General features: G+C 39.1%; 1 protein-coding gene across 2 annotated transcripts in view; it reads right to left on the bottom strand.

Moving 5' to 3' along the window:
* Window positions 1-26,693, bottom strand: part of LOC124804780 (gamma-tubulin complex component 2-like) — a 184,344-nt gene that overhangs the window by 62,035 nt on the left and 95,616 nt on the right. For both annotated transcript variants that reach the window (XM_047265104.1, XM_047265105.1), the window contains exons 7-11: window positions 21,066-21,242; window positions 19,003-19,177; window positions 15,566-15,716; window positions 13,376-13,629; window positions 7,104-7,275 (exon numbers count right to left, since the gene is read on the bottom strand). In XM_047265104.1, the coding sequence (XP_047121060.1) occupies window positions 7,104-7,275; window positions 13,376-13,629; window positions 15,566-15,716; window positions 19,003-19,177; window positions 21,066-21,242 (929 nt within the window). The remainder of the gene's footprint in view (window positions 1-7,103; window positions 7,276-13,375; window positions 13,630-15,565; window positions 15,717-19,002; window positions 19,178-21,065; window positions 21,243-26,693) is intronic.

The following is a 26,693-nucleotide window of genomic DNA, read 5'->3' as shown; positions in this document are numbered from 1 at the left end:
AATGATGCAATACATTGGTGAATGAAAGCACAAAAACACAACTTTTTAACAATTTTGCTTACAAAATTAAATATCATCCACATTGCAAACGCTGCAGAACAAAGATGTTTAAGAAAATCAGTAATATGTGATTGCCATTTCAGCTCCTTATCAATACAAATACTTTCGAATTTAAAATAGTCTGTTTCATTTATTGATTTACTCTTGCACATTATTTCTAATGGTGTGGCCAGGCCTTGTGCACTACTGAATTGCAAGTATTGCTCTTCTTGGGGAATATGTAAGCTACCTAGTCAAATACTTTTGACGACTTACAGATAGTACCAGCTGGCGACATTTTGTCATTTAAATTTTATTTCAATTGAATTGAAAAATGGCATGTTCTGTAGAGACAATGCTTTGAAATTCACACCGACTGACTTACGATCTCATTTTGACAGATTTGTTATGGTTCTTGCACACACAATCTTCCAATACCTTCGAAGAGGAGGCAATTAGAGCAGTTGATTAGCATTAATATCTTTCTAACACCCTTTCTTAGAGAAGAGTTTGAAATTAGTATATTTCAGTTTGTCTGGAAATGTGCCTTGTAATAGTGATGTGTTAAATACATTATGAATACTCTATATACAAGATGTCTCTCCTAAAAGGCGTCATGCCCTTTTTCTCTGGCGTTTTGTCAGACATTTGCAATTTTGTTTTTGCAACGTGTATGTGGAGTCGGTCCAAACAAAAACTGCTCACTGCATGTGTTATGGAATACCTACAGTTAACAGAAAACATCAGTTTGTTTCCTGTTACACATTTTTTAAATGAACTATTTATTACATGCATGTTCAACAGAGCAACCCAAAATTAATCTATTACAATACTAATCTTACCAAAATGTATTAAAAGGGGGAACAAAACACAAATAATATCCAGTACTCCAGCAGTGACTCGAGTGCCGCCCTGGCCCACTCTGACTGCTATCACCATGCAGCAGCACCGCTTATTCATTACTGGAATACTGATTGTTGTTCTGTTTATTGTCATCATGAATACACATTGTTAAAAATTGCTCCTTCCATTCAATGCAGTTGCAGTCAGGCCACAGTGGCTGGAGATAGTGGTCATGTGAAGAAGGCTTTGGCCAAAACCTCAATGTGTAACAGTCTTTTCGTTGTGTTTATCAGCACCTCAACATGTCATCTTTACAGTGAGTAGCAATCTATACTTTTCATAATATTGCTGGATCTACTTATTGTATTAAAGCTGCCTCCTTAACCATTTTTATCCCCCTCCCACTCCCTCCATTACAAAATTAACTATTCTTTGATGCCTCAGGAAGTGTTCTATCAACCAATCCCTTATTTTAGTCAAGATGTACTACAAATTTCTTTTCCCCACAAATCAACTCAGTAGTTCTTCATCAGTGATCGTTTGTACACATCTAATCTTCAGTATTCTTTATCAGCACCACACTTCAAATGTTTCAGTTCTCTTTTTGTGTTTACCACTTATTGTCCAAGTTTCCCTTCCATATACAGCTACGCTTCACATAAGTACTTTCAGAAAAAGACTTCCTTACTCTGACTTTTGTATTAGATGTTAACATATTTGTGTAAAATTGTAGAAGACACCTTTCTGTATGCAGCACCCAAATGTATTTCTCCTTTTTAACAAGATTCCTCAGTGGGTGTCCGGGAATATTATTTGACTTTCCATTTTCACATATTGATTTTTTTATTTAAAACAGTACAAATAAATATTTTATAATAAAATGACAAGGCACTTACAGTAAAATATCTAATTCATCACTTGAAGATCATACAAGTTTCCCCAGTGTGTTTCAGAAAAGCTTTTCTTGCTCTTGCCAATTTGGATTTTATATCCATTTTAGTTCCATGATCATTAGCTACTATTTGCCCAAACAGCAATACTCGTCTTGTAATTTTAGTTTCTTTACTTAATTGAATTTCCTTACCATCACATGATTTACATAAATATGCTCAGTGACCCTTATTTTACTTATGTGCATCTTATTACTTCTTTTCAAGACACTATAAATTCTGTTTAATTGATTTTCCAAAACTTTAGTTGCATTTCCAAATTTTTCCCTAGGTTCAGTAACTGTTTGTTCAATATAGAGATTCAGTAACATTGGTGATAGGCTAGAACACTTCTCACTCCATTTTCAAATACTGCTCGTTCAAGTCCCATGAGGTAGCTACATGCATAACATACACAGGCATAATCTGCAACTGCCACATCACATGTGTACAGATTACATTAAATTAGAGGTACTTTTGGTTCCAATTGATGCACAGTGAGGAGATTCTCCACGATGTAGACCATGACAGAAGAACAAGAATACACAGTAAATAACTGCAATGAAAAACAAATGTACTAATGTATGTTCCGCAGATCCCAAGTGGAATGATCGCCATGCAAAAGGAATGAGTTTAAAAAAATTTAAACATATTTTCATTTCTGAGGTAATAAACACTGGATAGAATAATCATTTTGCAACATTTATTTAAAATTACTGCATTACTGCACTGGTCAGATTGTACTAATATTCACATTATTTTATTATATTAGTAACACACAGTCGCATCAGTCACTTGTACTAAGAAATTTATCAGTGGAGCAGTAGGAGTTGGCCACCAACAAATACTTCAGGCTTCTTTCAAATTGAACTTTACTGGAAGTTAAACTTTTTTTGGTTGCTGGTAAATTATTGAAAATGTGTGTTCCTGAATTAAGGACACATTTTGTGGACCAAAGTAACTGACTTTAAATCTTTGTAAAAATTATTCTTATTTATACTATTGATCCAAGAACTGAGCTGTTGGTTTGAAAGAGAGATATATTTTTAATTGCAAATTTCATTAAGGAATAAATATGGCAGAGAAAAAAGGTGTACGATAAATAAAGTTCCACGAGGAAAAAAAAAAAGAAGAAGAAGAAGAATGAGTCTTTATGTATTCAGTGCAAAAAAGGTATCATGGTTCAACCTGGAAAACATTACTGCTGCAAAGTTAAAGCAAAAAATGCCAACGAAATAATCACAAGATCAAAATCTAGTGAAGAAATCATGGCAAATGTACATTCAGGGATATCCATATGTAAACACTGCGATGACATCCGCATTTTAACTACAAAACACAGTAAATTCAATGAATTTAAATGGACTGTACTCTTAATGGAGAAATAGCTGCAACATCTTGGTAGTAAAAACTCAAGAAACGGAACATCGACTCAACGTTAAAGAAATATTGGCTACCAATGATATAAACAAAGGAGGAACAATTGGGTAAACCAGTACAAAACTTGGAAACACAAAAGTGCGTGCATCAAATAGCTACAATGACAAACATGATTCTACCAACAATGTCAGTCAGAAACATATGAGTCCAGATAATAATTACAAACAACAACAGCTGTGCAATGTAAATTTTTCACACGTGTCGCATTGTAAACAAAGAAATGTGACTAAAAAAATCAATCGACTGGCCTCAAGTGTGCAAAAAAAGAACAAAAAGTCTTAATTTTTGCCAATAATCATGGATGTCAGATAGCAGAAGAGGTGGCAGATACACAAACTAATGCAAGTGCCCATGCCTTTGTCAAACCAGAAGCAGGCATTGCAGAAGGCACAAAAACAGTACTGAAATCGTGTGAAAATCTTGACTCAAAAGACTGTGTCATAATTTGTGCAGGTGCAAATGATATTGCCAGAGATAAAGGTAGTGAACTCATGACTGTGTGCTACCCAAATTAGGCAACAAAAATGGAGCTGCTGTAAATCAACCTCACAGATATGACCTACCTCTTTGGCCGTGTGTAAATAAATTAATAGGAAGAGTAAACAAAGAGATAAATGACGTATGCAAAAAATTTCTGTATGTGAACTTAATAAATGTAAGCAGATTAGACTGATCCATGCATACCAGCCGTCACCTTCATTTAAATCACAGTGGGAAACAATTTTTTGGTTGAAGAAATCTGTCGTTTAGCAAATTTGATTCGCAGCAGTATAGAATAGAAGCAGTCCAAAGTACTTTGGACAAATGGGTCATAAAGAAAGATGCGATGGCTAATAATAAAGGTGAAAGCCATTTTTTAGGGACATGGACTGTATCACAAAAAAATGTGATGCACAATTAAATTGCAAATACACGCAAGATTGTACAACAGAGTGTACTGTCATTAACAAATAAAGTTGATGAAATAAATATACTCCTCAATAGTGAATGGAAAGATGTTTCAGTTTTACGTTTTTGTGAGTGTTGGTTACAAAATGAGTATTTTCAATACTTAAAAATATTGCATTTTAACCTTGCAAACTGCTTTTGTTGTATGGAATCAAAACATGGGGGAACTTGTATATATGTAAAATAAAATGTAGATTATTAGAGTATAGCCTCTGTGTGCAAACTAGGGTGTGAAAAAGCCTTTGAAATCTCAGCTGTTAAGTTAATGTCAGAAAAAACTGTTCTTTTTTGTATGTATAGACCTCCTATTAGCAACATAAGTGTTTTTTTTTTTTTCACAGAAAACTGGATCTTGCTTTAGGCAAACTCAAGACAACTAGGAAAACAGTGGTATTGTGTGGAGATTTTAATATTAACTTTCTAAGGCATAGCCTTCCCAGGGAAAAGTTCTTAAGTATTATAAAAGCCTACAATCTTTGTCTGGCTGTTAGCTCTCCAACACATGTAACAAAAACAAGTGTCACTCTCCTTGATCAGGTATGTGTAAAAATGGACAAGTGTACATCAGAAAACTTTGATACCAGCTATCGTGACCACTTTTCACAATTACTAACCATACCTGTAAATCACATTTCAACCAGTGTACAAAATATTATCCATAAAAGAATTTATAGTCATAAAATATTGAATACTTCCAGTACCTAATCAGCGAACAATCTTGGTGGGAAGTACATGATACCTCTATTACCAATGAAAAGATGGAAAATTTTTTGAACATCAAGCATAACTTTGACATAGCTTTTTCACAAAGGAAAGTGATTTCTAGAAGCACAGATTGATTCAAAAACTGGATTACATCAGCCATTGGAGTATCCTGTAAAAGGAAGCAGGAACTTTTTCTGCAGTCAAAAACTGACAGCAGTCCAAAATTTCTTAGTTATTTCAAAACATACATGCTAGGTAGTTATGAAATGTGTCATAAAGGAGGCAAAAATTAAGGGAAAGACAAATATATTATGAAGTCACCCAATAAAACTAAGTCCATGTGGAAAGCTTTGCAGGATCTTATGGGGAAGAAGACAACTCACAAAAATATTGTAATATTGCAAGATGGCAAGAATGTCACTGACTCTAGGGCAGTTGCAAACAGCTTCAATTCTTATTATGCAATTGTTGCTGCAAAATTAGTGAAGGAAAAATTTGGTAATCCACCTATATATGACATGGACTTTAGTCTATTGAAATACATAATTTATCCATGTTTCTCAGTCCAATAGGCCCAACAGAGCTCCTAAATACCATTAATTCACTGAAGAGTAATTATTCAACTAGTATTTATGATATTCCAGATTAGATTATAAAAATAATGGCAAGATAAATACTCTCTCCTTTATCAGGTTGCCCTCCATGGGGCATATGCAATTCCTCCTTATCACGTGGTGTCTTCCCACAGCAACTGAAAATGGCACAAGGAGAACCCCTATATAAAAAAGGTGATCAGCAATGTATGGGTAACTATTGAAAAAGTGTTCCTTTCACAACTTACTACATTCTTTGACAAGAATAATAATATTTCTGGATGTCAACATGGCTTCAGATCACAGCAATCAACTGAAACAGCCACTTTCTACCTGACAAACCATGCCTTAAATGCGGTGGACAACCACAGAATTATCTCAGGTTTATTGTTGGACCTAACAAAAGCTTTTGATGTGATTGATCATACTGTGCTCCTGGGGAAGCTTGAACAGTATGGCATAAGAGATGTGCCAAATCAGTGGATTAAATCATATTTGGAATATCGTTCTCAGGCAATTGAAATTAAGTACATGTAAGGAAATGAACTCCAGGTACACCATTCAGTACCATGTGGACTAAGTCATGGTGTCCCACAGGGCTCTATTTTATGTCCCCTTCTTTTTTTTGGTATATCTTAATGGTTTCCCGTCACACATTAGGGGTTCTGAACCTGTACTGTTTGCAGATGACACCAGTCTATTGATTGAAGGAAATAAAGAAGACAATCTCACTGCATCTGCAAAATGTATTACAAAAGAAGTGTCTAAATGGTTTACCAAAAACAGGCAAATAGTTAATCCCCAAAAAACAGTACTCATAAATTACCACACAGATCAAAATAAAAATGCTGCACGACACGTATAGATAACCAAATCATTAGTCCTGTCGATGAAACATAACCAGGAAAATCTTAAATGGAGCGCTCGTATCACATCCCTAAATTCAAAACTAGCAAAAACAAACTATGTAGTAAGAATTTTTGCAACAATACTAGTGCAGAAACGGTTAGGGCCGTATACTTTGCTTGTGTACATTCAATACTGAAGTACAGTATCATTTTCTGGGGAAATGTATACCAGGCCATAACAGTTTTCAGGAAACAAAAGGCAATTATTAGAATAATGAGACAATTGAGCAGCAGAAAACCATGCAAACCTTTCTTTAAAGATGTGCATGGGCACACACGCGTGCTTTTATTTACTTCAAAATTTAGTGACAAATAATTGGCTAGGAACCATTTATTAATGTCCATAAAATTTCATTAAGCAATCTTTCTACGACTATATAATTGATTTGCTATTTACTGCAATGTTTGTACCATCTGCAAACAAACCAAACTTGGCACCCATAATGTTACTGTGCAAAGATCATTGATATACACAAGAGAAAGCAAGGGCCCTAAGATGGAACCTTGTGGGCCACCACGTCATTAGTTCCTAGTTGGATGATGCCTGGTTGTTTAATTCAAGTCTCTTTCCTAATGACACTCATTGCTTCTTGTCAGAGATATAGGGAATGAACCATTTTTCAGCATTTCCTGTAAAAACATAATGTCCTAATTTATTTAAAAGTTGAAAGACAACCATCGAGAATGATGTAACAAACCTGCAAAGCAATTTCTCAATGTGTTTACAATAGAAAAGGTGGCGAAACAGCATCTGGTAACAAGCTATAGCCTTCCTATTGAGTACCAGTGACACAGGCCACTTTACATCATAACCAAATGAGAATGCTTCAATTCCAGACAGATGTACATTATGCAGTGCAACTCGGTATTCTGAAACAAAATAAAAATAAATTGTGTTCACAGCATTAATTATTTAGAATATCAATATCTGTATAGTTAATGAGTCTAATGTGATTTTTTAAATGTATTATACAGAGTAGCAATCTATCCTTTTCATAAGATTGTCATTATTCAATCCTGGATTTTACATTGTATTATACAGATGATTTATGACCTGAACTAATTTTACATCACTTTCTATTACCCCCGCCCCCACCACACACACACACACACACACACACACACACACACACACACACACACACACACACACACAAAATCATGGCAAAAATCATGGATCTTGCCACAATGGGGTGGCTGCCATGCCTCAATGATACACAGCTGTAATGTATGTGCAACCATATCAGAGGGGTATATGTGGAGAGGCCAGACTAACATACAGTTCCTTCAGTAGTCGAAGGGCCACCTGGCATCTGAAGCTGATTGCAGAACAATTCTACTGCTGCCAACATACATTTTGTGTAATGACCACGAAGAAAATATATGACAAATTAGGGCTCATATGAAGGAAAGGAAATGACCAGTAGTGGAATAATGTACTCCCTGCCAGGCACCGTACGGTGGCTTGCGGAGTACGTATGTTGCTGATGCTGCTCCTGCTGCTGCTGCTGACGACGACAATGACGACGACGACGACGACAATGACGACGACGACGACGACGACGACGACAATGACGACGACGACGACGACAATGACGACGACGACAACGACAATGACAATGACAATGACGACGACGACGACGACGACGACAATGACAATGACGACGACGACGACAATGACAATGACGACGACGACGACAATGACAATGACGACGACGACGACGACAATGATGACGACGACGACGACGACGACGACGACAATGATGACGACGACGACGACGACGACGACGACAATGATGACGACGACGACGACGACGACGACGACGACAATGATGACGACGACGACGACGACGACGACGACGACAATGATGACGACGACGACGACGACGACGACAATGATGACGATGACGACGACGACGACGACGACGACGACAATGATGACGACGACGACGACGACGACGACGACGACAATGATGACGACGACGACGACAATGATGACGACGACGACGACGACGACGACGACAATGATGACGATGACGACGACGACGACGACGACGACGACAATGATGACGACGACGACGACGACGACGACGACGACGACAATGATGACGACGACGACGACGACAATGATGACGACGACGACGACGACAATGACAATGACGACGACGACGACAATGACAATGACGAAGACGACGACAATGACGACGACGACGACAATGACGACGACGACGACGACAATGACGACGACGACGACAATGACGACGACGACGACAATGACGACGACGACGACAATGACGATCACGACAATGACGATCACGACAATGACGATCACGACAATGACGATCACGACAATGACGATCACGACAATGACGATCACGACAATGACGATCACGACAATGACGATCACGACAATGATGACGACGATGACGACGATAATGTAGATGATCTGACCTCATAATGTTAACCAACATGGCCTCATATGTTGATACTGCTAAGGGCTTAAAGTACAAGAACGCTACGGCCATTATCTTTCCCAAGGGGATTCAGTTGCATTTTAATTATAACCACAATGTATACGTGAATGGGACCGTGACACAGGAACATTTCTTATAGACCATATGACTGTAAGACAGATTTAGAAACCACATTATAAATTGAAAATATTTCTGGTGACAGATGTGATCTCTGAGCAGCATTCACTTTAATTAATTGCAGATTAAAATTGTAGACACGGCAGAGAAGAGGAAAAATAGAGGTGGTGGGACCTACATAAATTGTGAGAACTACCAGTCATTAATAGATTCAAAAGGAACATTAGGCAACAATTGACAGAAACAATGGAAAAAAAATATAAGATGAATGGGTAGCTTTGGAGATGAAACTGTAATGGCAGCAGAGGATCAAATAGATAGAAATATAAGGCCCAGTAAAGATCCTTAGAAAGAAGAAAATACAAACAAATAGCAAATGAAGTAGACAAAAGAGAATACACTGAGGTGACGGAAGACATAGGACATCTCTTAATATTGTGTCGGACCTCCTTCTGCCTGGCATAGTGCAGCAAACTCAATGTGGCATGGACTCAACAGGTCATTGGAAGTCCCCTGCAGAAATATTGAGCCTTGCTTCCTCTGTAGTCATCCATAACACAAAAGTATTGCCAGAGCATGGCATTGTACACGAACTGACCTCTCAATTATGTCCCATGAATGTCCAATGGGATTCATGTCAGTTGATCTGTGTGGTCAAATCACTCACTCAAATTGTCCGGAATGTTCATCAAACAAATTGTGAACAATCATGGCCCAGTGACATGGTTCACTACCATCATCAAAATTGCATCGTTGCTTGGGAACATGATGTCAATGAATGGCTACAAATGCTCTCCAAGTAGCTACACATCCAGAAGACCCACTCCATTCCACATAAACACAGCTCACACCATTATGGAGTCACCACCAACTTGTACAGTGCCTTGTTGACAACTTGGATCCATGGCTTTGAGGGGTCTGCGATACACTTTAACCCTACTGTCAGCAACTGAAATTGGATGCCATGTTTGATTTCACACAGTTTTGCTTGGCTTTTAATGCTGACAACTATATGCAAATGCTGCTGCTCTCTATCGTTAAATGAACGTTGTCGACCATGGCATCGTATTTCGTGTATGCGACCATCTGTATATGTGCATATTGCATATTGCTATACATGACTTTTGTCATCCCAGTGTACAGACATCTAAAAAATGAGAGTGACACAAAATGTAAAAAGATAAAACAGGAATAGCTGGAGGAGACATGCAAAGCTGTAGAGGTATGTGTAATTAGGGGAAAGAAAGATGCTGCCTACAGGAAAATTAAGAGTTGTTTGGAGAAAAGAGAAGCTGTTGTATGAATATCAAGGGCACAGGTAGGAAGCTACACTAGGCAAAGAAGGTAGAAGGAATATATAGAAGGGCTATGCACAGGAATCGAGTTTTAAGACAACAATCTTGTGGAAACGGAAGAGAAAGTAGATGAAGATGAGATGGAAGATATGATACTGCAGGAAGAATTTAACAGAGCACTGAAAGATCTAAGACAAAACCAGTCACCCAGAGAATACAATATTCCCTCAGAATTATTAAGTCCTTGGGTGAGCCAGCCATGACAAAACTATTCCACCTGGTATGCAAGATATGAGATAGGTGTAATACCATCTGTCTTTTAAAGAAATTTGGTAATTAAAATTCAAAAGAATGTAGGACACAGATGTGAATATAACCAAACTGTCACTTTTGTAAGTCATGGTTGCAAAATGTTGACATAAATTACTTACAGAAGAATGTAAAGACTGCTAGAAGTTGACCTAGTGGAAGATCGATTAGGGCTCCAAAAAAATATAGCAATACACAAGGCATTACTGACCTTGCGACTTAGCCTAGAAGACAGGTTAAGGAAAGGCAGACATGCATTTACAGTATTTGTGGATTTAGAGGAAGTTTTTCACAGTGTTGACTGGAATACACACTGAGATTATGAAGGTAAATAAAGTAAGCAGTTTCTTTTTTACAACTTGTACAGAAACTAGACTGCAGTTATAATAATTAAGGTCATGTGAAGAAAACAGTAGTGGGGAAGGTTGAGTGTGGTGTAACATGGGATTCTGAGGATATATATTTTTTTTTTTTTTTTTTTTTTTTTTTTTTTTTGTAGGGTTTAAGGGCGCTCAACTGCAGAGGTCATTAGCGCCCAGTCACTGGTGTTAGAGCAAATGGAATCTGCTAAAACTCAAGGGGATGGGGGGACACCAGAAGTACCTGACAAAGATGCAGATAAAATAAGTAAAAAGGTTAAATGTCTTTGGACAAGCCAGTTAAAGTTATAAAACGCAGAATACGAGCAGCTGCTCGAGCGTCATCAGCTAAAACATCCGGTAAAGTAGATGGCAGGGACAGGATAACACGAAATTGATTAAAACGGGGACACGACAATAAAACATGGCGCACTGTTAATGCCTGACCACAAGGGCACTGCGGGGCTGGATCACCGGAGAGCAGGGATTCTGAGGAATAACATGTTCCACTTTTAACCTCTTAAGCTATTAACGATGTTCATAAGAAGTGAAAATATAGTTTAGGTAGTTGTTGAATGCAGAATGTCCCACTGTCCATATGAAGTATAAGTCAAGTCAGTTCTGGACATTGAGAAGGTGGGATGGTGAATAAACCTCTCCAGTTGATGTGGCAAGAGCACTTTTCCTTCGGACATCGTGGCTTGGCAGTGCCTTGGAGGTCAAGAAGCAAAATGACAGGCACAAGAGTGTGAACAGCCATAAACAATGAAAAATCATTACAAGGACTGTCACTCACTCTATTGATAATGTAGAAGTAAGACACATGTGCGTAATAGTTTGTCAAGAGCTATGAAGTAAAAGATATCAGGTTCACTCATCATTGTATATGAAACACATTGCATGTAACACACAGAATAGTTACCATTAAAACTGTTTGCATCATTTAGTAGCTTCGACAGGTTGGAACTCTATTCCATCACCCACATACTGAAACAAGGTGAAGAAGTCCGACAGTATGGTTCTGTGGCAGTATGGTTCTATGGCGCTGCATAGCAGAACCATGAAAGGAATTAACGGCGACAGGAAATAATTTGAGGTAAAGTTGACATACATGCATCAGGGTGACAGATTGTTGGGGAGTACAATTCACAACCAACCACGAAACAGTCCACGAGTGAAACAGGGATGTAGCCCTTTCACCAATGTTATCAAATCCGTACACTGGAAACCAAGGAGAAGTTTGGTAAGGGAATTACCATTCAGGAAGAAGTATAAAAATGTTGAGATTTTCCAATGACTTTGTAGTTCTCTCAGCATCAGCAACAAACTGGGAAGCTCAATTGGACAGAACAGATAGTGTCTTGAGAAGGCATTATAAGAACAACAACAACTGAAGTAAAACAAGGATAATGGAATGTAGTAAAATTAAGTCAGGTAATGCTGACAGAATTAGATTAAGAAATTACACACTAAATGCAGTAGATGAATATTGCTGTTTAGGCAGAAAAATAATACAGTGGCCACAGTAGAAAGTTCATAAAATTCAAGTGCAATAGCGAGAAAATTATTTCTGAAAAATAGAAATTTTTTGACAATGAATAAAAATGGGTTACAAAGTCTTTCCTGACGACATTTGACTGGAGCACACCTTCGCATAGATATGAAATGTGGACAATAAAGAGAACAGACAATAAGAGAATAGAAGATTTTGAAATGTAGTGATACAAAAGAATGCTGAAATAAGATTAGTAGGTTGGACAGTTAATGAAAAGGCACTTAATAAAACTGTGCAGAAAAGCATATTTTGGTGCAACTTGAATAAAAGATGGAACTGATGACACATCCTGAAGCACATAGTAGTCAATAATTCGATAACAGAGAGAAGTGTGGGGGAAGAGGAGAGGGTAGAAATTGTAGAGAGAGATCAAGGCATGACTCCAGTAAGCAAGTTGAAATAGATGTCGGTTGCAGCAGTAATGCAAGATAACGAGGCTTGGACAGGATAGACTAGCAAGGAGAGCAGTATAACGTCAGTCTTTGAACTGAAGACCACAACAATAACAACTATTCTGTGGTTTGTTATGTAGGGGGCAAGTTTCAGAATATTAAATCTTCGCTGCAGTTTGCAAGCTACTACAATAGGTACAGGCATCTTCCTCAAAGGACCTACCCCCCTCTCCAGTAGTTAAAGAGAAACCAAGGAAAATCTAGATCTGGATGCACCAGTTGGGGATCTGAATTCTCCACTCTCCAATGCAAGTCCACTGTCTTACAACTACATCCCCTCACTGCAGGATTTATCATTGGAAGTATTATAGAACAACATGTGTGTGCATATTTACATGTTATATTTCAAAAATTGCAACTGATTCCTGAAACTCTGAGTTATTAAATATAAATACAGAAAATTGTATACCTTTCTCTTCATCAGTTTCAATGCTGAGTATTTTAAACATCTGTGAAATGAGATCATATGGCAGCAGTTCAGTGCGCATATCATCCTTGTATGGATCTACATTAGCTGTTGATGTCCGCAGGACAAGTTCCAGCAGTGATTCAAGTCGTGTAGGTACTATGTCATCAATATTTTTTGATAGTTCCTGCTCACAGACCTCCATGAATTGAGCAATGAAGTCCCCCTGATCGAGAAGGAAATAGTGCTTAACTGACCTGAAAAAGCAAAGTTCCATTTAGAGCCCTTCCAGCTCTTGAAGAAGCGTTGTCACATTTCACATACAATCACATACATTTATACATCTAACTTCCACCTTTATATCATTTGGATATGTTTACATTCATGTCACTCATATCCTGAAGCTCTGTCACAGAAACCACCAAAGGTTTTTCGAGGGGGAAAAAAAGAAAGAAAAAAGTGTGTTCCAGCAAAATGAGAGCACAGAAAGGAGGCTTGATATTTCTTTTCTTTACAACACTGACATTCACGCATTCATGTTACATTTCTCTGGCCTGGGCACTACAACTGCTTGCTGAAGCATCACATTAATTAAATAATACAAGGAACTCTAGAAATCAGTAACTGTGACAAGAGTTCTGAGCCCAGCTGGCTGTAGAGACATTTTAGATAACTGAATCAGTTCCCCAACAACTAAACTATAAGTGTCAGACTTTTGTGTAACATCTTTCTATTAAAAAGCTAAACATACGATTCGGATAAAAAGGTGGATTGTAACAGCTGATGTGTTGACTTACACTGGTTAAGAAAGTAAAAGCAAGAAGTCATTTCCATCAGAAACTATGTGGAATTGTGTTACAAGCATCAAGAAACAGTCCCCTGCCTTAAGGATTCTTGTGCCCTACACTGGATGTTGTACATCAATGCCTGTGAAAGTCGCTACACAGAGCATCCTGTCAGACGACTGTTTACTAACATGTACCTATCTGGTGTCATCAGAACAGCACTGAACTGTACTTTTGTTTGTTGACAGGTGCATGGTCACAATGCAGGATGGTTATAACTGAACTTTCACTGCTTAAAAGGATCCACATGGAAAACAAATGATCGTAGACAATGACACTTTGTGGGAAAATTTGTAAGGACATGCAGAAGAGAAGTAATGAACAAACCACTGGAAGAAACACATTTTAAATGCCACATGAGAGGGTAACATTTGTTAATTGTGTATCATGTTAACATTCCAGGTTACAAACATGGTTCATTGTAATAACTATTCGCATAAACGGCAGATTGCAATCACACTAGGGATCCCACTGCCCAATTATTTCCAACACCTTTCCAACAGTAGAGCATGGAATGTTCACCTGTCATGATACAGCTTGTGCACTGCTTGAAGATCACACATCGCATCCAGCATTCTCAGCTAAGGCAACGGTAACTTCTTCAACAATGCGGGGCACAACTGGCTGTCAGCCCCTCCCAGGAGCAATTTCCAAATCACCAGTTAATTCAAATTCCTGAACCATGTTCTTCAACCCCAGTGTATCTATATTTGCTAAGAGCAGTACCATTATTGCCGTCCTTTTTCTGAAACAGCTTTCTGAGTAAAATCCTGCTCACCCTGTTGAGACCCATGTTGACCTTCAGTAACCGTAATGCACACTAATGTTTGTTTCAACACCACGTCGCTGGTCCAGTACCTCTGCCTGATGACATGTCATGACACAAACACTACTAACAATACAAATCCTGCAGTGTGGTGCTGCAATTTGGCACCCTTACGGTAAAAAGTTTTCTGTCTACACTGGCTCAAGTAGTAAAAGTTTAATTATAACCACACTGTATATTACAAAATTCTCTTTAAGATTGGGACTGATATAAAATGACACACTGTTCAAAATATTGTAATTTCCTGAAGTCCATTTTCCAGAAACAATCAACACTTGGTGATTATCCTGGAGTTGAAGACTGTCCGATTTTCCATCTCTCTTATTTCCACCCACTTACCACATATGTGAGGCACAACTTTTGAAGTATGAGTCCACTGAGAATGTATCAACAATCAAGACCCCTTTTTCTTTAAAAAGAGGTCATAAAAGAAAAATGCTATTCAAAGACTTTTTTGACATTCAAAACCAATAATAAAGGACACACTTTGAATAAAAGAAAAAAAAATCTTTTATTTCTTACCGTAGCCTGCCCATCAGATCATTTTCTTCCATTAGAAGTTGTAGCAAAGTCTTACTTGCAAACAAGTAAGCTCTTTCAATAACTTCTACATACTTTCTTTCTTTAATTGTGTACTTGATCTCCTCAGCCTGGGGGGACTTAATACTCTTGCCTGAAATTTAATATCATTTCACTGTGTGTATTACACTTACTGACCATACCATCTAACACAAACATAAGATAGACAACCATAAGGCACACAACCATAAGGTACACAAACAGTAATACTATTCAGAATACTGTAATTTCCTGAAGATTGATTTGCAAAAGTAACCTCAAAACACCACATAAAATTAAATAACGTAAAAATGGTTCTTGTTGTTATGGCAGCAAAAAAAAATTCACAGTGGTTACACTCAATAAGAGCAGTTTAGATGCATTGACAAAAACATAGGCTGAGTAAGAGAAAAAGAAAGAGAGAGAAAATAACAAAGAACTACAGGAAACTTGCTTCCCCAGAGATGTCATCGATGATGCAATGTTAACATATATGTTAACATATTCTGTGTCCCTCCCCCACCAGGTGTGGTAGCTCGTGGAATGGCAGGTGGCCAATGCCATACCTAATATTTTCTGACTATAGGCGCCACCTAGTATGTTTTGTTTACTGTGTGGGTTGGATTTGCCTCAGCACTACAGTGAACATCAGTTGCAATTTAGCTGTCAGTTTATCTTTCTACCATTCTGTGGTGAAACTTGTGCAGCTAAGTGCATTTATTTTTGATTTATCACTCTTTATCTATAAAATAATTATTTTCAGCATAATTACAAACAAATTTTATTTTTACAGAAATGTCTCAAAAATGGCTCTGAGCACTATGGGACTTAACTTCTGAGGTCATCAGTCCCCTAGAACTTAGAACTACTTAAACCTAACTAACCTAAGGACATCACACACATCCATGCCCAAGGCAGCATTCGAACCTGCGACCATAGCGGTCGTGCGGTTCCAAACTGTAGCGCCTAGAACCGCTCGGCCACCCGGCCGGCAGAAATGTCTCAAAACAGGCCTGGACATAAGAGGAAATTATTTCTCGTTGAAGGTAAATTTTTTGTGTAATTATGCTGAAAATTATTATCTTACAGATAAAGAATGGAAAATTGAAAACAAATGCACTTATCTGCATAAGTTTCATAACAGAATGGTAGAAAGATAAACCAACAGCTAAACCGCAACCGATGTTCACTGCAGAGTGCCCGGGCAATATGTGCGGCATCAGTCATCTTCCATTCCCCAAGCTAACATGCCTGTGGGACAGGGACACCAAATGTGTTAAGGAGGTAGAGAAAATTATGTTTTAGTTTTCAATTTATGACAAGGACTTTAGAGAGAGAGCACAAGTTCAGATTGGTCAGTGTTGGAACGCTAAATTTAGCTGTGATTTTTTCATAGCAATCATCCCATAATTCACCTTATGTAACTTAGGGAACCACGAAAGATCTACATTTGCTTGGGCCAAATCCTAAATTCAAGTTCATTGACTCAACGACAGTGTCACCACAGTTGACCCTTTGTGACGCACCCTTTCTCCTGTTCTCTCTTCACTTTCCTCTGTCTTTTACCACTCACTAACTTTGCAATGTAGGTTGCTTCGGCTGCATTCAGGTTTGCTCCTGTATTCGATATTATTTCAGTCTCATACTTCCCTATTTCATCTTTCATTTGCTGCTGATTCAGTGCATTCTTATCTATAAAATACTAGACTCTACAATCCTCTGGGTACCATTCCAAACTTTGCTGACACTAAATGCTTGATTCTGTAATGGAGCACTGTAAATGATAGAGTTATAGAAAAAGAGAAAGAAAGAAATAAATTTGTTGTGTAAACAAAAAAAGATAGTATGATGTATGTTAAATTATTTACTTTCTGAGTACTAATAGTGAAAATAAATTGTGCACATAATTTTTTTTTCTTTGTTGGTGAACTTTACTGTCCATCTTTCACTATGATGTGCGACTTAATTGTCTCCACGTACAAAATACCCAGCAGAATCTATTAGGAGTCTGGTTCATTTAGTTCCCAAACAAATGTGTGCAAGAATCTGTGTTAGTGTGTCATAAATTAAAACAATATTATATTTTGGTGACAGAAAAGAACTTTACTATTCATCCCATGCAAAAGGATTTTGTGTGAAGCTTTGCAGTTTGCAAGCTAGGCTCAAGAAAAATTCAAGCAATCAAATAAATAAGGCCAAGTTAACACTACATGCCAGCACACATGTTGCATAACTGCAAAAGGCAGCTACTTGCAACTGGGACAAGAGCCCTTAACTTTAGTTCAGTGGGCATTAAGGGAACTAAGTAGGGAACATACCAATGTGTGATCCACACATTTGACACCATCATACTACGTAGCTGTCAGTACCCATAAAGTAACTATTTTGACGTATCACTTTATGAGGAACCAATATGGGTGGATTTCTGATCACTCCACACTACAGACAGAATGGTGGGGAACAGTCTACTATCATCTTGATAGCCAAATGTGATACTTAATGGAGAGTTAATGACATGATCAGAGAGTGAATTTCTCACATTTATCTCGGGCTCCAAGATTCTCGTGTTCTTAGGTCAGTGCTGAGACTTCTGTTGGACAAGCTCTGTCAAAATTTTAGCACTATTCACATGTCTCGCCAAACTATAGCAGGCGAAAGTAGAATGCGTAGATTTGTTGGACCACTACCGAAACATGCAAGTTTCTGGGATGTCGTTATACTGGCCTGGGAGAATGAATATTGAGAGCATTGGACAGAGAAAACTCACACAATCACTTTAGGCTATACAACATGCCCAACTAGTTCCATGCCTAAACTTTGTTCCACGAAGTTAGACTACAATGAATAATATTAACCTTAGACACCCAACTACTTCTGCCACTTTTCATTTAGGATGAATACAAATGTAGACATTTACGGTGCGAAGATAGACTACTGGAGTTGGAACAAGAGTTAAATAAAGTCAAATGAGATATAGTAAACAAGCATAAGGCACAGGACAATGCTCGCTACCAAATTGCAGTAAAATCCCAAAATGAAATCTCAGACAATTTTTTTGTATTTCAGTGATATGGACGTTGGAACAAAGTTGTTCATGACAACATTTCTGTGTTACATGTTCTCAATCCACATGCTGTATCATATTTCAAGTGAACTTGAGCTTTTGACAGTTATGTACACTCACCCATTTTACAGCATTAGTGACATATATTTTTAATGTGTATCCCAAAATGAGATTAAGCAATTTTTATCTCTCACATAACTTTTATTGCCGGCATGAAAGAAAATTACAAAATTAAACTGAAAATTCCATTAGATGATCCAACTTTTTAAACATATGTGCAGATTTTTATAAATAGCAATCAAAATTGGAGTGTGCTGTTTACAATTATATAACCTACCACACTGTCTTATCACATTTAAATATTTGCCAGTTCGTAAGATAACATCAGAGATATTTTCAAGAAATGCAGGAATCCTTTCCCTACGAACTGTGTATCTTTTCTCCCAGTAATCAGCTGAATAATCCAACGGAAGTTCTTCTTTTTGAATGACTTCATTATCTTCCACCAGAAACTGAAACACAAAAATGACTGTTTCAATTATTTTATCCACTGTGTTAAATTACGGCATTCACCACAATTCTTCACACTATCTCTTCTCACCTGTGTACATACAAATCTAAATAATAAAATGAATAGCTCTCAATAGCTTAGATAAGCCTAACAACTAAACACAATGCAGAAATTATCATTCTCACCATGCATTTTAATATGTCTTCACGTAGTACAATAATAGGTTATCAACAGCTGTGGTTTTAGCCTCAAACACTTACACTCATACATAGATATTGATGTACACTGTAAGAAGTCTAGTGACATTTGTTATCTTTGGGAGAAGCATTAGTGAGTGAAATGTCTTTATTATCAAGTTGATAAATTGTGGTGTAGCTGAAACACGTGGATTCTTTCCAACTGAAGATTCTCAGAGCATCCCATGAAGTGCTGGACAGTCTACTGACAAATTATAAGTTGGAATTAAAGTTGGCAAAAGCAAGTAATCACAATACTTGACCAGATAAACAAGAGTCACTAAGAGTATTATTGAACAATGAGAACTCAAGATAGGAATATCAACAATATGAGAAAAGATACACTTCTACTTACTGTAAAGATAACACGTTAAGTTGCAGACAGGCGCAATTAAAAGTTACTTACACAAAGCTTCATCAGAAAAAGAGAAAAACACGCCTTTCTCACACACACACACACACACACACACACACACACACACACACACAAAAGCAACCATGCATCACGCACCCACGACCACGAACTCCAGCAGCTCAGTCCAGAATGCAGTCAAAAGAACACCTCACACCTTATACACTGTTGCATAATTGAATTCTCTGATAGCACTGTGTTGGAAAACAGAACACTTCATGCATGTGAAATGACAGAACTGGTTAGGTGCCATCCATCATCCATTTGCACGTAAATGTTACTAGGAGATCAAAGTTCTTCACTAAGACATATTTGCATAAAACATTCTCTGTTTTCCTGCTTTGTCAAATCTGCATGAAATCTCAAGCTTTTGACAAAATCCTCTGTTCTCTGTTCTCTTGCTTTGTTAAATCTGGGTAAAATCTTGAACTTTTGACAAACTCCTCCATCATCTTGGTCAGTAACCACTGACCTTTATGGCTGCCGTTGTGGAGACCATTTATAGACCCAGAAGATTTATGATTCATCAGTAAATATTGTCATTAAGTCATGCAACACCAGTGCACACATAAATCAATTTTGGGCAGCTCTACATTACAGATGTTTCCAATGGACCAACTACCTGACACAGAATGCTATTCTGCTGACAGCTATTTTAGCAGTTTCATGGGACTGAGCCCAGATCTCAGGAGTGGTGATTATTCTGTGTAGCTCCTGGTGCTTCTTTTTCCTCATTTCATGACTGGTTTGTCAAACAGGTTTCATACTATGTCTAATCTTGACCAACTGTTAATCCATGTGGTACTCAGGTAACAGCAGTCTTGTGCATATCCATGTCCTTACATACAATTTACAGGACTGGTGCATCATCAATCATGGTTTACAAACGTGATTCGATCCACAACTACAGCCTGCTCTATTCCACATATAAGAATCTGTTGCTTCAAGCTTCTTTGTCGGTCCAGTCAACGGACATCATAGGTGAGGAAGGGGGCGGGGGATGCTGTTCATGCCCAGAAAATTTGGTAATACTAACTACTCACATTAATCGAAATGTACTGCAATAGCAGCATGAATAATTTCATTAATGTTTTAGTAACTGAAGAGAATGGATAATATGGTGTGTGGCAAGAGAGTAAGCTAATGCAACAGATGAGTACATTAAGACAGATCTGTTTAGGATTAAAATAGAGAAAAATGGAGAATATGAGAGTAATTACTCCAATGAATCACACACTTACCTCCCGGTATGGATCAGAGATGACGCCTTTGTAGATCCACTTTTCCAGTATCTCAATGTAGGGTCCACACGCAGACTGTGTTAAGTGCAAACACATCTCTTGTCTCCGAATGTCACCATTAAAACTAGATGTCAGCTCATGCAATAGGGTTAAAACTTTTCCTCCTTTGGCATCTGACTAAAATATCAATCCACAAATTCGTAATGTCAAATCAAAGAAATCTTTAAAGTAGAATTGCAAGTAAATGTCAAATAATGGCATGACTCATAACTATAAAACATAATGAGGATAAAATGATCAAGAGAAAGTGTTGAAGACTAGCAATAATTGACAACATACTTCATCCATCCATCCATCCATCCATCCATCCACCCAGTTCGGCTGATGCCACCAAGCATATCATTCAGGAACAAAGAACAGGTAAACTCATATCTTAATAAAAGAGGAATAACTCTTAGAAACTCCACATTATATACACTTACACCAGTTGAATGTAACCTAATAAATTAAGAGAAAAGCTCTTTCTTTTAAACGTATCTGTTTATTTCTTACTAATAGCTTAAACTCTAACAGCTTAATATTTACATGAACACACTAGTATCATTAAAGATAATACTCACTAACATCTGCAATAAATGAAATCTGTACATGATTCAGTGCTACTTGCCATGAAAATTTACATATAATCAACTCTGCTACTTGTCATGCAGCTAACAGGATTTTTCAAACCTTTAATCTAGGTAATCAGATAATTTGTAAGGAAGAGTTTTCAATGTTGTTCTGAAATTGTAAGTATTACAAATTTCTTGTTTTATGTTTGATGGCCTTGTTGAATATTTATGCAGTAGGGTACATAACTCCACTCTGAACCCTAAACAAAGACGCCACATCTACATTAATTTTTTGTCTTGTAGCATGATTGTGTAAATCACAGATCAGTCTCAAAGAAGCGTCTGCAAAATGTTTACAATATTCTTATTTCCAGAATGAGATTTTCACTCTGCAGCAGAGTGTGCACTGATATGAAACTTCCTGGCAGATTAAAACGGTGTGCCCGACCGAAACTCGAACTCGGGACCTTTGCCTTTTGCGGGCAAGTGCTCTACCATCTGAGCTACCGAAGCACGACTCACGCCGGGTCCTAACAGCTTTACTTCTGCCAGTATCTCGTCTCCTACCTTCCAAACTTTACAGAAGCTCTCCTGCGAACCTTGCAGAACTAGCACTAGCTTCTGTAAAGTTTGGAAGGTAGGAGACGAGATACTGGCAGAAGTAAAGCTGTGAGGACCGGGCGTGAGTCGTGATTCGGTAGCTCAGATCGTAGAGCACTTGCCTGCGAAAGGCAAAGGTCCCAAGTTCGAGTCTCAGTCGGGCACACAGTTTTAATCTGCCAGGAAGTTTCATATCAGCGCACACTCCGCTGCAGAGTGAAAATCTCATTCTGGAAACATCCCCCAGGCTGTGGCTAAGCCGTGTCTCCGCAGTATCCTTTCTTTTAGGAGTGCTAGTTCTGCAAGGTTCACAGGAGAGCTTCTGTAAAGTTTGGAAGGTAGGAGACGATATACTGGCAGAAGTAAAGCCGTGAGGACCGGGCGTGAATCGTGCTTCAGCAGCTCAGATGGTAGAGCACTTGCCCGCGAAAGGCAAAGGTCCCGAGTTCGAGTCTTGGTCGTGCACACAGTTTTAATCTGTCAGGAAATTTCAATATTCTTATTGCTCACTCCTGCTGAATAACTGCTTTACTTATTTTAAGTACACTGACCCAGAAGTTTAATTCCTTAACTCAATATGCACAAAAGCCAACACCTACCTTATGTAACAAAATGGAACACCTACAGCCATTGTTATGTTGATATTTATTGTGTGGCTACCAGTTTTGGTGCTTCAGTGCACCATCTTCAGGCCTTAACTGATGAGGAGGTTAACTCTAATCATATACATGATTCATCAGTGGCAAGCATCTATGAACTGGTTCTTGTAGACTAGCTGTAATGATGATGATGTTTCTCCAACAATCAACTGACTGGGCACAACATATTTGTGACAGGTGAATGGCCGGAATGCCTCACACCTCCAATCAAAAGGGTAGACATAAAAGAACACTTACCTTTGTCTTTAAGTCAACACTATGAGGTACACTTATTTTTTATTTTTCTCATGTCTTTAATTTAATAATTATAATAATCTGAGCAAGTTTTCTTTAATTAACTTACACATGTTTTGTTCCTTACTTTTTTTCTTATTCTATTTTGTGCTAGATGAGGTGTTTAACAGTAATAATTGCTGGTTGATCACCAAATACAAGCTACTTTTTATTAGACTGTTTACATTTTATTGCTAAACCTATTTCATGTCGGGATAGATCAAATGATGGAAACTCCAGGTTGGAATATCAATAATATTACGAAAAGGATAGGTTGCTACTCATTTTATAGATGACCCACTGAGTTGCAGACATGCACAACAAAGAGAATGTTACACTTTATAGCTTTCAGCCAAAGCCTTCTGCAGCAAAGCGAAACACAAACACACACACACACACACACACACACACACACATACGAGCACACCTTTGCACACATGATCGCTACCGCCAACAGTTCTGACCCCAATGGGACTGCCACGTGATAAGCAATTTGGAGTGGAGCAAGTAAGAGAAAGGGACAGCAGGGTGTGGGTGGGGGTGAGAAGATATCTGTCTGGTGAGACATACAGGGACTAGATGGTGGACTGATGAGACTGCCAGATGCAGTGTCAGGAGGTGGGGTGTGGGAGAAAAGAATAGGGAGTAGAAATTGAGAGAAACAGGGAAGGGGAAAGGATGGGCAGGGTCAGTGTCAGAGGATTGCACACAATGAGGGTGAGGGTCCATGAAAAGGGAGGAGGTGATAGGGCAGAGGGGGTGGAAACTGTTGGGTGGTGGATGTGGAGACAGTAGGTTACCACAGACTAAGGCTGGGATTCTTTCAGGAGGAGAGTATATGTTGTAAGGTTCTTTCCCATCTACACAGTTCAGAAAAGTCGAGGGTGTAGGGGAAGATCCAGATGGCCCAGGTTGTGAAGCACTCAAATTAAGTATGCCAACACCTCCTCCCTTTTCACAGCCTCTCACCCTCACTGTGAGCCACCATTTGCCAATGAACCTCCTTGCCCTTTCCCCTACCCCACTCTGTTTTTTCCCCCCACGCACCACTTCCCAATGCTGCACCTGGCAGTCTCATCAGGCCACCATCTAGTACATGCATGCCTCATTACACAGTGCTCTTCTCTCCCCTTCCCTGCCCCACTCCAGATTACTGTTCACATGGCAGTCACATTCCGGTCAGAGCTCCCAATAGTAGCGGTCATGTGCACATGAGGTGTGCTTGCTTGCGTGCGTGTGTGTGTGTGTGTGTGTGTGTGTGTGTGTGTGTGTGTGTGTGTGTTTCTTTGCTGATGAAGGCTTTTTCCTATTATTGTTCATATTTATTCAGACTGGTTTTAATTTTGTTGCCTTTCTTTATTTTAATTGGTAGCTATAGTATGTTTTCTTTTATAAATTATCAACTTTATTGCTGGTTTGTTGTTATTCCTTTAACTTTTTGTTTCTGTGGTGTGCGTACTGTAAGACCTTCAGTACACACACCATCAGATTATTTGACTTGTCGCTCTAACGAAGTAGGCGAGTGTCAGCAATATGTCTCATGGTCTTATCGTGGCGTGTTTATCTTCTGCCGTTAGGTCAGACGATAGAAATACCACTTGCACGCTTAGAGTAGCAGATTGACAGTGACCAACTTTAAACAGAACTTGATTAATTTTCACACACATTTATTAAAATAATAAACAATCATAGATATTACGTAACTTGATTCTGGATGCTGTTTACAATGGACAATCTGAAGTTCCTTTGGTCTTGGTATGTTAATCTGATTCTCACATATCTCTGATACTTGACAAAGTGCCTATTCATTTATCTTCATGGCTATGCACAGGGATATGATAATCTTATTAGGCGCAGACTGAAACTTGACTATAGACTGGTACAGACAATTGTAGACTGGTGCAGACAAATGCAGACTGACTAATCGGAGGTCTGTACACTCGTTATAATAACTCGAGCGTTCAGGTATCACTGTGTGAGTGTGATCCGCGAGGAGAAAAGCTTCTACGTTAGCAGCAATCTCATTGGCTGCTTTACATATTAATACGCGGATCGGTGGAAGCAGAATTTGGTCCGTCTCTAAGACAGCGCCATCTCGTAGTGCGGAGATGGACAAGCGCTGCGCCTGCGCTGTTGTGCTTAACGGGGCGCGCTCTATTGGGAAAGTTGTGTACGCGCTGACTAGCAGAAACCTGGGAATGGAGTGACCTAAGGAACCCCTTCCTAGCGAGAGGAGCCGAAGAAGACTTACGTTTCTCCGGCTTAGAAGTAGGGACAGATATTTCCGATGGTTGAGGGCGGGGGGGGGGGAGGGAGGGAGGTTGCTCCCGAAGCAGATGGAGCTGGAGCAACAGGGAGGGAAGTGCCCCCCACCATCAATGGGGCAGGTGCAGTCTTCCGGCTCTGAGAGGTGACCTGGGTTGGCGGAGCTGATGGTGTCAGAACTGTTGTAGCAGCGGCATAAGATGATGTCATACGCTCAGGATGCAGGCGTTCAAATTTTCTCTTAGCCTCAATGTAGGTCAGTCTGTCCAGGATCTTGCACTCCATGATTTTCCTTTCTTTCTGGAGAATCCTGGAGTCAGGTGAGCAAGGCGAATGGTGCTCTCCGCAGTTGACACAGATGGGAGACGGGGACCATGGAGTATTGGGATGTGAAGAGCATCCGTAATCTCGGCATATGACACTGGAAGTACAGTGGGAAGACATATCGCCCAACTACCAGCACTTAAAGCACCGCATCGGGGGAGAGATATAGGGCTTTACATCACACCGATAGACCATCACCTTGACCTTCTCGGACAATGTATCACACTCAAAGGCCTGAATGAACGCACTGGTGGCAACCTGATTATCATTCGAACCCCTGTGGACACGCTGGACAAAATGTACACCTTGCCACTCTAAACTGGCGTGCAGCTCATTGTCGGACTGCAAAGGAAGATGTCTGTGAAATATGAAACCCTGAACGATATTTAAGCTCACATGGGATGTGATGGTTACAGAAACATCCCCCAGCTTGTCACAAGCAAGTAACTCCCATGACTGGGCAGAGGATGCTGTTTTGATCAAGACTGACCCAGATCTCATTTTGGACAAGCCATCCACCTCTCTGAACTCTTCCTCTAAATGCTGAACAAAAAACTGAGGCTTCATCGTCATGAAAGTTCCCCATCAGCTCTTGAACACACAAGGTACCGGGGCGAATAAGATCCGCTGCCATCCTTAGCCTGACGTTCCTCCCATGGTGTGGCCATGGAGGGGAATGATTTGGGGTCGTACTTCTGTGCACTGAATTGAGCTCATGATCGCTTAGAGACTGCTGGTGTTTCACCACCAGCAAGACATGATGGACTACACTTCATCGCGTGTCATCCGCCCTGATGCCACCCACTCTGACCAGGGGCCCCTCCCACGAGTGCCACCCAGCCGCAGCAAAGGCCACCTGTTAGGATGGCCATTGCCGGGAGTCCCAATGCCCCTGG

Source organism: Schistocerca piceifrons, chromosome 7 (assembly GCF_021461385.2).
Source record: "Schistocerca piceifrons isolate TAMUIC-IGC-003096 chromosome 7, iqSchPice1.1, whole genome shotgun sequence".
Classification (NCBI taxonomy): domain Eukaryota; kingdom Metazoa; phylum Arthropoda; class Insecta; order Orthoptera; family Acrididae; genus Schistocerca; species Schistocerca piceifrons.
The sequence above is the reverse complement of the archived record's forward strand: the minus strand, read 5'-3'. Positions and strand labels throughout refer to the sequence as shown.